At 43.3% G+C, this 13,278-nt stretch overlaps 1 protein-coding gene across 10 annotated transcripts in view; it reads right to left on the bottom strand.

Annotated features, from left to right (window-relative positions):
• LOC117489434 (inter-alpha-trypsin inhibitor heavy chain H3-like) overlaps nucleotides 1-13,278 on the bottom strand; it is an 83,475-nt gene that overhangs the window by 54,709 nt on the left and 15,488 nt on the right. For all 10 annotated transcript variants that reach the window (XM_034138706.1, XM_034138700.1, XM_034138705.1 and 7 more), the window contains exons 13-14: nucleotides 3,338-3,519; nucleotides 2,811-2,834 (exon numbers count right to left, since the gene is read on the bottom strand). In XM_034138706.1, coding sequence (XP_033994597.1) covers nucleotides 2,811-2,834; nucleotides 3,338-3,519 — 206 coding nt within the window. The remainder of the gene's footprint in view (nucleotides 1-2,810; nucleotides 2,835-3,337; nucleotides 3,520-13,278) is intronic.

A 13,278-nucleotide genomic window follows, 5' to 3' on the forward strand; every position in this document is an offset into this window, starting at 1 on the left:
GTATAAAGGGTTTGAAATGCTGGAGGACCAACACTACTGCCTGCAACTCTAGAAGGTTGCTGTGCCGCGTCTCTGTCAGAGACCAGCGACCACCTATAGCTCTCTCTAGGCAGGTCCCCCCCCATCCTGTCACGGATGCGTCTGTGAACAACGTGACGTAGGAGGTCATTCGCCCCAGTGGAGTTCCCCTCCGGAGATGCTCCGGGGACCCCCAGTATCGGAGGTTGCCCCCCACTGAGGGGGGGATGGTCACCAGACGTCGTTTGTGCCTCTTGGGATCCAAACAAAGGTCGGTAAACCACCTCTGCAGGTGGCGCCTATGCAGCAGCCCCAGCGTCACCACAACGTGAGCAGCCGCCATGAGACCCAGAGTCTGCATGATGGTCAAAGCCGTCACCGTTGCCCCCTGTCGCAGTCTGCAAACTGCCCGAAGCAGGGATGCCTGTCTGCTTTCTGTCAGGGTGACACGTAGTCTGCCTGCATCGAGCACCACCCCCAGATATTCTACCTGCTGGTGAGGTATGGGGAGCTCTTCTTCCAATTGACCGCAAAACCCAACTTGGTTAGGTGTAGGATCAATTGGGCTGTATGAAACATTGCCCATTCCCTGGACCTGGCCATGACTATGAGGTCGTCCAGATAAAAGAAAACCCTCATGCCATGGTCGCGCAGCGGCTGCAGCGCTGTGGCCACACATTTGCTGAACGTGCGTGGGGACAGGGAGTAGCCAAACGGGAGTCTGCTGTACTCGTAGGCTATCCTCTGGAAGGCAAAACGCAAATACTTTCTGTGCTCTAGAGCAATTTCGACATGAAAGTAAGCGTCCTTCAGGTCGATGGTTGTGAACCAATCGCCCGGCTGCACAAGGCCCAATAACTGTTTTACAGTTAACATATGGAAATGTTTTGCAGGCAATGTGCTGATTCAGGCTGCGGAGATCTAGAATGGGTCTGAATTCTCCCGTCTTCTTGGGAACCAGGAAGTACGTGGAATAAAGACCCTGTTCTCTGTGCCGAGGGTGCACAACAGATACCGCCTGTTTTTGCACCAGGGCCTGAATCTCTGCCGAGAGGAAACCTATCCCCTCCCGGGAAGATAGCTTCGCCTCCCTTATGCCTTTGAATGGAGGAGGGACACTGCAAAACTGGAGTGAGTAACCCCGTTTCATTGTCCTGTCCATCCACTTTGTTAATACACAGCTGAGTTTCCATTCCCCATAACACTGCGTTAGGGGACAGGCCATCAGCTGTGGAGCCACAGAATGGCTCCACACAGCTGGAGCCATTCCATCCTCTCGATCCTTCCTGGACAGCGCGGTGAGTCCCAACCACACGTGACGTGACGCCACTGTGGCCAGGGACATCACACGTCCAGCTGCGGCGGCCACACCGTGGATAAGATTGTTCATCTGACCAATGCAGCGGTCCGAATAATCGCTCCTGTCCTGAGGCGGGAGGGCGGGGGTGTCCGGCTGAGGGGTGATCAGCGAGACACCCAACACACCGAGATTATTAGCCGCAGCCGCCATCTGCGTTCCGAGCCGGAATATTTTATCAAAATATTCCAGGATATCTCGGTCCCGAGACAGCGGGGGAAGAGGTTTTTTCCCCTCCGCCCAACCGGCTGCCTGAGGAAGCAGATGGGCCGCCAGGCTCTCATCAAGGGGGGGGCACGCCGGGACACTCTGTGTCCGAGCGGCCCTGCACCCTTAGGATTCCGAACATACCTGCCACTGGAGCCTTCATTCTAAGTGGCTGCCGCCACGTTGCCTCCACACACTGCCAGATATCTGGCAACGGGGGCGAAACTAAGGCCGGCTGCGCCGGACGCACTGGGCCGTAGAACCCCTGATGAAGGCGGCTTATCGGCCACGGTGGCAGTGGCGGGGGGAGCGGTAGGCCTACACGCTCTGCCGCCATGGTCATCACCGCAGGGAAGTCCTGACGTGCAGGCCTGTGTGGTGGACCCTCCTGGACGCCGGAACCGGAATCACCACACGACGAGGCGTCCTCGTCGTCTTCCTCCTCGGCGAACGGGGCCGCCCAACCCGCCGGAATGACGAACACGAATGGCACCTCTCTCGCGACATCCTGTTCCTCCATTTCCACCACCTCCGGATATAATATGCCTGAAAATTCTCCAGACGATGCCGCTGGCTGAGCCGTGGGAGCATGCGGCAGGCATTGCAGGCCGGAGACTGGGTCAGGCCGTCCGCTGCGCGGTCAGGCCCCAGACACTCAAAGCAGAGGCTAACCCGCGATTAAACCAGGGCACGAAGGACAGGGCCGGGGCTCAAGGAGTGGTGAGTCCATCTTCGATATAATACTTTCTTTCTTTCTTTTCTTTGTTAGTTGTTATCCTGCTCGCTGAAGAGAAAAGGATGGCGGTCAGGAGGCGAGGCCGCCTTTTATACGGTGTGCTTGCACGCGCATTCAGGTAGGCCCGCCCCGGGGGCCGGCTACGTTTATAGAAATCTTAGTAGGTGAATGCTTGCATGGTATGGTTGAGAGGTAGTACCCATAGAGTCCAGTAGAGGGTGGAGCCTGTGTGATATATAACATCAATTCTCAAAAACATTTGTTAACTTAATTTGAAATATTCTTGCTTTGTAGATACGTTTTCAGTTTCCTGCTTTGTCAGTTTTTAATATACAGTAAACAACAACATTTTATTCAGTAAATAACATATTAGTCTGCAAATAATCAGTAGATTTACTCTTAAGACAAAATGTATGTTATTCATTAAAATACATCATATTATTAATTAATCAATATTGTTTCTGTTATGTCCAATTCAGATGTATGTCTTACCAAAGAAATGCATCACACTGCCCGCTGTAAAGACAAAAAACAATGACAAATATTAACATACAGTTATTTACTTAATTCTTTTTTGGATGTTAACAAATGAGCTTGCATTTCTGAAAAATTGTCATGTCAGGATCCTCTTATCAAAACCATTATAAATCCCTTAAATCATCTCTTCTGTTGCAATACACTAGTATAAACAATTAATGGTAATATTAAATTACCTGAATAACAAACAAATGTACCAACCTTTACGTTAATCAAATAAATAAATGATGGTGGATTATTTTTACAGAAAATGTATGTCCAGTTCTTTAAATTATATCTATCAATGGCATGCAAGCGCTACCCACAACCTGCCAATAAGGAATCCTTATCAAATCTAATAACTGTATTTATACATAGTGAATACACCACCTTTTATCAAATCATGCTGTTTAGACTGACTAGATATAATAAATTGCTCTGAGAACGAAGTCTTGACACTGGATTTTGCATCCTGTTTGCTTTATTCACATTGGGTTGCTTACAAGAACCTATATTTGGATGTCTTGGGGCTTCTCCTTCCTTGGGTTTATGGAGCACTTCGGTGTCCCCTCCCTCAGGCTTGGTGACCACCATGGATGTGAGTGGAGTTACAAAGCTGTACTTCAGCGACAGCTCCAAGGCCTCTCTCTTCACGTTCTCCTTCTCAGCTCCAGATAACAGCAGCCTGTGTCACAAATTGTGTTTACACATGTGAGTTGGCATGAGTATGATTATTGTAACTTTATGTTTTGCTAATGTTGTTGTTTTTTGGCTTCACCTACAAGTTATGTTCCTACATACATTTTACCCCAGTTACTTTTAAAGGTCCCATGTCATACTTTTCTGGTTATTACCCGTCCCCTTGTGTGTTATGAAGGTTTTTATGCATGTAAACGGTCTGCAGAGTCAAAAACCCTCAAATGCGGCTTTCACACCAGCGCTTTTCCCTTTCTAGCTCCTAGCGAGAGCTTTTCTGGTTCAGCTCCGGTTTCCCTTTTCAGCTCCCGCTCTGTTCACACCGCCCAGAGCTGCCGCTACTGCGTCATGACGTCACAGTTTACGTCGCTGATTTTCTCCCACAACAACAACGGGCCGGGGACTGCGTCGGGTCGATGATCGTGTTGCTTTTAATCATACGAAGCCAGATTAAATTAAATAACGACTTCTCCAACCTTATACTTTTCTCCAGAGTGCCGTGGTTCATTGTTTATTAATGTGTTTCCGCGGCATTTACCGACCGCTGCAGTGCTGGCTGCTCTTCCACGGGAGTTTATTCTCCCGTTAGCTCCGGGTTAGCTCACACGGCTCTACTGTATTCACTGTCTGACTGTCACACAAGCAGCTGATACATATCCCCAGTTCCCCTTAAGTGAATGTGTGTCAGTCTGAATTGACGCTGTTTGGCATCACAACGCTGTTATGAAAGTTTCTCTGGTATAACATGGGTGATGTTAGCATAGCAACCGAAGCTAAACTGACTACTTGCTAAGCCGTTTTCTACAGGCACATTTTACCGGCGTATTTTTCATTATGATTCTACTTGTGATAGTCGGACATGACAACCTGTACAGCCCATGTATTAATTCCATCCGATAGCTGCTATAATAACAAACAAAACGTCTGCCTGCTCTCCACAATGATCAATAACAGTGAACGGATGGTCAAAGTAAGGTTTCCTGCACGCCTCGACGTAAGAGAGACGTAAGCGACGCCGCGTCATAGCTCCGAAGCTCTTGCCTCTGGACCGACAATTTTTTGGAGCTGGAAGTGAACCGCATTCCGGAGCTATGACGCGCCGCCGCTGCGGTGTGAACAGGAAAACCGGCGCTTTTCCAGCTCCAGCTCCGAGCAGGAGCTGGAAAAGCGCCGGTGTGAAAGGGGCAAAAGTGCACCCTGTAGGGACTAAACTCTAACACAGAAAAGACCTCCCCAAAACGCCTCGTTGGAGATTTCTCATTTTCCAATGTTTTCTTCCTGGGTATCGTGACGTAGGGATACCCAGTAGCCACGCCCAGAGCTATGGCCATACCCTCTGCCAGCCGAACATATATACTGTTGGAAGCTCAGGTTCAGTTCAAAACGGTATCCAGTCATGCCAACGAGGGTCTGTTTCCTGTCTTGTGAGGGGAAATCTGCAATGTATGCCTTACCGAGGGCAGAACCACGACAAAGTCAGTGGTTGACATTTCGTGTTAACACTGTTCCTTCAGATGTTCGAGCCGGTATTGTACTTTGTGTGCGGCATTTCACGGACCAAAGCTTTGCAAACATTGCAGCGATTCATGCCGGATATGCACAGCGTAGGACACTGAAGGACGATGCTGTTCCTACTTTGTTTGGACCAGCGGGATATTCGGGTACACAACCTGTAAGTATTCATTGTTGTTTGTGTATTTATGATGTTTAAAACAAACAAGGTAAGCTAAGCCATTGACACAGTGCTAACTGGGCTAACTAAGTTGCTAGCGTTTCCATACATCAACTCCAATGTCAGCAGATGGCTTACATGTACATGTATCTCATAGCAGGAGAATGTCTGCATTCACACACGAAATACTCATAGTATACTCCGGGTGATTTACCGTACGGTCAGTCGCGAAACTTAATGACATTATAGTTGGCGTTTGTTAGAAATTAAAATCAATGTTAAACAGCATAATTCAGTCTAAAACATATCGTCAGTTTAAAGCTGTTTTATTGTGGAAAAGCCCGGAAGTTCTCAGGAAATCAATGCCAAGCTTTTATTCTGAAAAATCCTTTATCCGGTTAGCTTGTGACTAATGTTGCGTTTTCTGAATGTAAAGTGAAAATGACTTGGAGTGTTACACACAAACGTACGGACTTTAACACTACATCGATAGACGTTAAGATATTATTACTGCTGAATATTAAATGAAGGTCTAGTTGATCGTAGTGTTTACAGATACGTGAGAAGCTATGACGTCAGAGGGAATTTCCGTAAAATAAGAACTGTGCCGGAGCGGAACCACTAGGACTTCTAAACTAAGTATTACAGCTGTTTATAAGGTATTAAATAGAAAGTCATGACAGAGATAATGAGGAGAAAATGCTTAAGGAAGTAGGCAGAGAATATCAATGTCGAAATCATCTGTGCTCTCGCGATATCGAACCGGCAAATGAGTAGGGGGCCACCCACTATTTGCACAGCGGGGGACAACGAGACGTGGATAAAAAGGCAGGACGAAAGATAACTCACTCTCTTCCCTTCGCTGCAGCCTCCCTCAAGACAACACCGGCTTTGTCTCTCCATTCACCATGCTTGTTCTTTAACCACGTTACTTAATTAAACTACCCATTTGAACCTTTTCAGAGACTCCATTAGTCTCGTTATTTTAAGTTTCTTTCCTGGGAGCGAGAAGATCACAAATTATCAACATTTGGCTGACCCAGACGTGTGATATCAACACTGGGAGAGAAATCGCTAGTTTCGACGGAGATTCCGCCAACCAAAAGACACACAAAGGGCCCATATGCGAACGGTAAGGAGAAGCCAGTTATATCAAATTCTCCAATAGCTTATATAGAACCATTTAGATTTGTGTGTTTTGCGGCGAGCAGGACATCCTGAGAACAGCTGTTAATTTAATGTTAAATATAAATTTAAACCAAACCACGTGGCGTTGTTTTAGAGCAAGCAGGGTGAGTCTATTTTCCTTTCTTTGATTCATTAACCAACTGCATGTTTTTTAAACCAACTGCATGATTATAATGTGTGTGTTTTCCAAGCCGGATATATTAATGTGCTTTTAAGCCGGTATTTATATAATCTTTTAAAAAAAAAAATAATAATAATAAAAAAAATAAATAAAATAAAATTAATAAAAAATAAATAAACCAATCCCAGATATTGAAGTTAAGTTCGGATGACATAGGATATTTGTTATCAGGAGCGAAGGTACTATTCAGTAGATTAGTGATTCATCTTTGATACATTTAAGGACTATATCCAACTACTTATTATATTGTGTTTGACGACTTATAGATGGACTCTTGTCGTTTTGTATATTCTCAAGACAGATGGTATCTTCTTGACAGAGAAATAGATGGTATCTTTTCTCGTTATTAGCAAGTTAAAGATGGAATCTTCTTGTTAAAGAGAGTTGATGGCATCGTCTCGTTTTTAGTCTCAAGATCAGATGGAATCGTCTCTTGTTTAATTGGTGATAAGAGTCTGTGGAAGTCTGAAGTATACTCTTTAATCATTGCGTGTGCATTACGGAAAGAAATGCGGCATTCGTGCGTTAGATAGACGATATTCTCCTAATAGTGTTTGACTGGCTTCCCATTTGGTCGCATAATAGCGTGAGAGTTGCTCAGACGACCATAGGCTAAATAGTTTTGATGGTCTCTAACTATTTTGTATTAACTTGTTTAAATTGTATAGCATATTGAGAGCGTCGTGCTGTTATACTGCTCTGAAGTTTAGCCTGGAATGAGGTCTCCTTGTTGAGATCAACACCTCCAGGATTTCAACGCATCAGAGACAGCCATTCTTCTTGCAAAAAACTCTTTGTTCTGCAGGTCAGCATTTGAAATCAGTTGCCATCTTGTTTTGACCTCATGTTGACAAACAATGACATGGCAGTCTGGCAGTCGCCATTCTGTGAAATGTAAATTCAGAGGACCAGTTGTTGTCTTTTTGAAATCCATTCAGTTTCACTCACATGAGGCTAATTCAATATTCATGACCTCCATAGTGTGTAGAAAAAAATCATTCTTCTTGAGTCAAAGTTGGAATTAGATATTCCATTTTGCTGAATCAGGTTATCTATACCGTTGGAGTTTGGTTTTTGAAGAAAAAGATTATTGTATTTTCTAAAAAGCTCAAATCTGATTTTTGAAATATTAGTCCTTGCAAAGGAGTTTTACCTGCTTATGCTTATACTGTGCAATGTGGTGTGGCTGGGATATGCTTTGTTGATTAATCCTAAAAATTGTGTGTGCTGATGGCTGTTTTTATGCTTTGTCCATTAATCCTAAACATTGTGATTGCAAGTGTATTCGCTGGTTTAAGTTTGACTGTTTAATCATAAAGTCAATTTCTTTCCCATATCAAAGGTAGTTATTAAGAAATAAGCTTCTTGTTAAAAAGAAGTCCGTTTTTAGAAGAGCTAAAAAAGGGTGGAAAAAAGCTGAAAAATTACAACAGCACACTCTGCTGGTTGTACAGAATTGTTGCACAAGAAATAGGGGTAAAAGGACAAACGTATAAATACAACACCAATTGATTATAATTATGCTAAGGTTTACTTTCAAGTATTATAGATGAACACGTACTTCATCACACATAGATAGAATCACAGGTGGTTCCTGATATTAAGATAAGAAACCTTACACAAGTCTTTCAACCTAGACTGTAGAATACCTAAACACCACACAATTGAAGTAAAAACATAGTTTATGACTTAGCATAATTTCATGCACTTTGGAATACACTATACACAGTAAAGCTAGATTTTTACGAGATTTCTATTTGCATATTTCAAAGCCAAGCCACTGTACAAGGTTTAAAAAAAAAAATTAAAAAAATTAAAAAAATTAAAAAAAAATAAAAATTAAAAACTTTTTTGCATATTTTTATTTTTACTTTATTAATCTTTAAAAAAAAAAAAAAAAAAAAAAAACCCAGGTATTGAAGTTAAGTTCGGATGACATAGGATATTTTCTATCAGGAGCGAAGGTACTATTCAGAAGATTAGTGATTCATCTTGGATACATTTAATAACTATATCCAACTACTTAAGCAATATGTCGCCAAAATACACTAAGTTAGGAGCACCCGCAGAGCCAGGGTCAACTGCAGACATCAAGGCAAAGGTACATGTCAGATCAGATGCCACAACACATGCATCAGACAGACAAAAGAACTGGAAACAGATACAGGAATTGTTTGATCAATGGCAGACGAGAGGATTGATTCCAGCAGATGATCAACCTGGCCCAACAAAAGCCCATAGAAAAGCTGTAGTTGCTTATGAGAATGAGAGATACTTAGACCAGCAAGAAGCATGGATCCACACCAGACACCCCTTTTGGTATGGACCTGAACAAAGCGCTATGAACAAAGCTGAAAAAAGAAAAACGACAGTTACAAGTCTGCTGCTCCATCTGAAATATGCCAGCCAGGGATTGACAAACAGCATACATGTGTTAAAAGCGGCAGATCGGCCAGTGAAGGAAGACACAGCAGGAATAACAGAAGAGGCTCCAGTTATCCAAACTCAAGAGCAGAATCCAAGTCTAACTGAAGTGTCTTTTTCCAACATATCAGAGAACAACCCTTTTCACCAAGCCCCTATAGGAGAAGTATTGGAGTTGGATGGACTCCCCACAGCTACACGTGTCAAAGACTTGGAGTATGAAGTAAGGATGCTATCTGGTGAAGTTAACCAGCTGAGGGAGGAACTCAAAAGAAGAGAGGAAGACGGATCTCAAGACGCTACAACAGTAGCTATAGCTGGAAGACCCAAGAACTGCACAATCCACATGTTACCGGTGATAGCAGCTGGAGAAGGAGGATTTCAATACCAACCATGGACTCACAGGGACATGGAAACATTAGTGTCCAAGCTACCTCCACTCACCAAAGGAGGTCAGAAGTGGGTGGATGATCTGGAGAAGTACACTGTCCAAGACGACCTGTGCTTGGGAGACATGAGGGCACTGCTAGGACGGATAGAAGGAAGACTAAAGGCAAGAGCAGTAGATTTCGAGGCCAAATGTGCCAACTCTGCAGATGACATTTCATTCAACAAAATCAGGTCGAGCTATTGGGCTGCTATTCGTCACATCTACCCGACAGCATACAGTTTACATGCCCTCACCAGCCTGAAAAAAGGAACGGAGGAAGACATGCATGCCTTCTTGAAGAGATGTGAAGGAGTGTGGGAGGACAGCACTGGAGAACGACATGACGTTTCTCCGGCTGTCGTGATGTTGTGGAAGAATGCGGTCATTAAAGCCCTTCCCCAATCCGTGCAGGCATGCCTGGAAGACAAGGTGGGATTAGACATTAAACCCATTGAAGAATGGAGACAACATCTCATTCACCAAGACATGACATACCAGGCAACACAGAGGGAAAATGACGAAGTGATGAAAGCACTAAAACTAAGACTTTTGAAGATGCAGGTAGCTGAGAAAGACATTGAGGCTTGTAGGAAGAAGACAAGGAGAAGGGAGGAGAAGCTTTCAGAGATAGCCATAGAACCAGAGAAGGCAGGGCGAACACCTCTAACAGTTCAAACTCAGGAAGAACCAGAGAATCAAATGCAGAACCAACAAAGCGGAGGAGGAAGTTTCAGAGGAAGACGTTTCCAGAATGGTGGCTGCTACACATGTGGTCAGACGTCACATTGGTCCAATGCATGTCCCACACAACTCCAGCAACAGCAAGCACCTGTGTATCTTCCTACCCAAGTACAGCCACAAGCACCACAGTATCTTCAACAGCAAACACCTGCATATCTGCCTACCCAAGTACAGCCGCAAGCACAGGTATACCCTCCCATACAACGAAGGGGCAGAGGAGGACGTTTTCAATCAACAGAAAGAGGTTCCCAAAGTGAAGGATGCTTCAAATGTGGTCAGCTGACACATTGGTCCAGAGAGTGTCCGCAGAACATTGCATCAAACAACGGCCCTCCACAAAGTTACCCCAGGGGAGGTTTCCATGACTATAACAGAGGCAGGGGGTCTCAGGGATGGCAAAGAAGAATAGTATTTCCAAACATGAATGTTATTTAACAATAGTGAGTAGCATATTGCATTTAAATATAAATCATCCACAGATTAGTATAAGAAGATTAAAACATAGTAGAACATTTAGCAGACTATTTTTGTAATTATGAGAAGGAAAGAGATTACGAGTGATGTTGTTCCCCCACACAGAAAACTATTGTGCCCACACAGCTAGAGAGGTCAAGACAATGGTTTTCGCCCCAAAAGATGAAGATGAAAGCCTAGTCCTTGCCCAAGACGGAGGGTCCTTACCAAGTCCTCCTGTTTAAATCGACTGCAGTTCAAGGGGCAGTACAGGCTACACCTGATGTGCAGCTGCTAAGAAAAAAAACAGAAACTCGATTCTGCTGTGGTGAAGTCTGGCTACAAAGGGAGGTGTTTCAATAAGATCGCTTGTCTCAAACCAGTGAAGAAGTCAACAAGAACCCAGCAGAACTAGAGAGTGACTGTTAGCGGGAGAACAGTGACAGAGTGACAGAAACTGGCACAACATTTACCAGCCACCATAGATAGACCCCGTCAGAAGACCGGGGCTGTGTTTAAGGGGAACTTCATTTATTAAGTTGAGGTATATATGGAGTCAGATTACATTCTCTCATAAACACATTTTTATAATAGGTCTGAAGTTTCTGATTTAAGGCATGAGCTGCCAACTAAATAACATAACACTGAGCTTGGATGAAGAAGTTGTAGGGTTTTTTACAACAGTTTCAAGAATCAGTCTTCATTTATTTATGTTCAAGTGAATTTGTTGACTTATAAAGTAGTGCATAAAGCAATATCTATTTTTAAGTGAGGGACATCAGCCCTTCATGTTCTTCTGCGTGCAACCCTCTGTGAGAGTAGTTCGTATTTCCCACTAGTTTAAAGACATATTATTCTGTCATGATTTGTTTGTTTAACAGTGTCAGCCAATCTCTAATACTAGAGCTATTAAGACGTATTAGCAACACCAGTGTGGTTTTTTCGCAGCAACACTGATACATAGTACCATGACAAAAGCCATTATTGAACTAACAAGAAGTAAACTATATTTTTGTACTAATGACAGATTTTTAGTCAATGTGCATTTATACCATTGGAAGACGATACATCACACAACATCTTTGTACGCCTTGTGGGTACACAGAGGATTTATATGTGTTTGCTACGACGTTATGGGTTTTCCATGTCCTATTCATAATAGAGTAATCATTGCAATATTAATTGAGCATTTTATGCTCAAAGGAGGGAAGGTCATGATTAGTCAGATAATGGATTTCGGTAACGTTGTAGTTGATAAATACTAACATGCTGTCAACAATAGGTCGCATAACAACAAAAGGTATACCAAAGCTTGGGCCTCCTCCAAGGAGGGAGTGGTCCAGTTTTAGATATTAGACAAATAGAAGTGGATGAATATGTCAGAGCTCTGAGTAATATTTTCCAAGTTTTTGTCTACACAGGCTAGGAAAGACTGCACAGATACCAGACGAGACATCAGAAGAGACTCCTGTTCGGCCAGGTGATTGGGTGAGGGTGAAAGTTCCCAAAACACAGTGGGCTGATCCCCGGTGGTCGGAACCGTGACAAGTTGTAAAGAACTTCCCACGCGCTCCGGTTTAAAGGTAAAGAAAAAGGAGCAAATTGACACCACCTCACACATTGTCACCCTTCACTGGCAACTTCCAGAAAAGTTATTGGAAGCTAGGACTGATTTGGCAGAGCTGGAACAAAAACAATAAATAGAAATACGATTAAGATCAACAGCTCAAGAGACGAATTGTCTTTAGATTTTTATAGATTGTACACTAAAGTGAAAACCTATTTTGTTTTTTCACCTGAAAAAGAGTCCAACGTTTTGTTTCCATTTTCGTATACGTTATTTTTGTACTCATTTACATTTTATAACTGACACAACCATGGATAAAATGTCAAGAACAAAGCCAAAGCAATTATGGGGTCCCCTAGGGATAAGAGTCAGAATAGCATTGTTGATTGTGCTCATTACACTTGGCACCTTTCTGGTTGGATGGGGAGTACAATATCATGAAAGACATGGATCCATTAGTTCACTCGTAGAAAATGCCCACATCACTAACAAAACACCAGCTGTGTTTCAGAGACTTTCACTTATCCCCAGAGCCAAAAGATCAGTTGAGCAACAAGAGGAGGAGTTAGAAATACTCGTTCCCAAAGATGAGGAGGTTACAATCAAGATCATTCACCCCCCCTATATGCAGTTCTTGTATCAAATGATGAGATGGGTTTAAGTGATCGGAATATTTAAGTGATGGGAATTTACAATTTAGGGGAATCTCCAAATACACTGGATCCATGTTTTAGTCTGTACCAGAAACACCCCCGTTAAGACTATGGACAACCGACTGGTGACCTGAGCAAAATTATTGAAAAGTTATTACAGTAGAAACAGGGTACTAACCCACGAGGACAACTGTATGTACAAACTCTATGAACAAAATTCCCCAACAGATTGTGGCGACTGTGCACAGATGTATCCAGTCACAAAAGTTACTATTGTTCTAAGTAATAGTGAGATTTAACATATTGGAGAATATATGGAGACGTCCTTTTATAGTGTGTGAAACATGTGGTGCTTGAAACATGTAAGTATTTCAATTTATAGAAGAAAATGGTTTCCTGAAAGAGTTATTTGGAGTAGATGTGTTACAGTGGGAGAAAA

This window comes from Trematomus bernacchii, unplaced genomic scaffold, assembly GCF_902827165.1.
Source record: "Trematomus bernacchii unplaced genomic scaffold, fTreBer1.1, whole genome shotgun sequence".
NCBI classification, from domain to species: domain Eukaryota; kingdom Metazoa; phylum Chordata; class Actinopteri; order Perciformes; family Nototheniidae; genus Trematomus; species Trematomus bernacchii.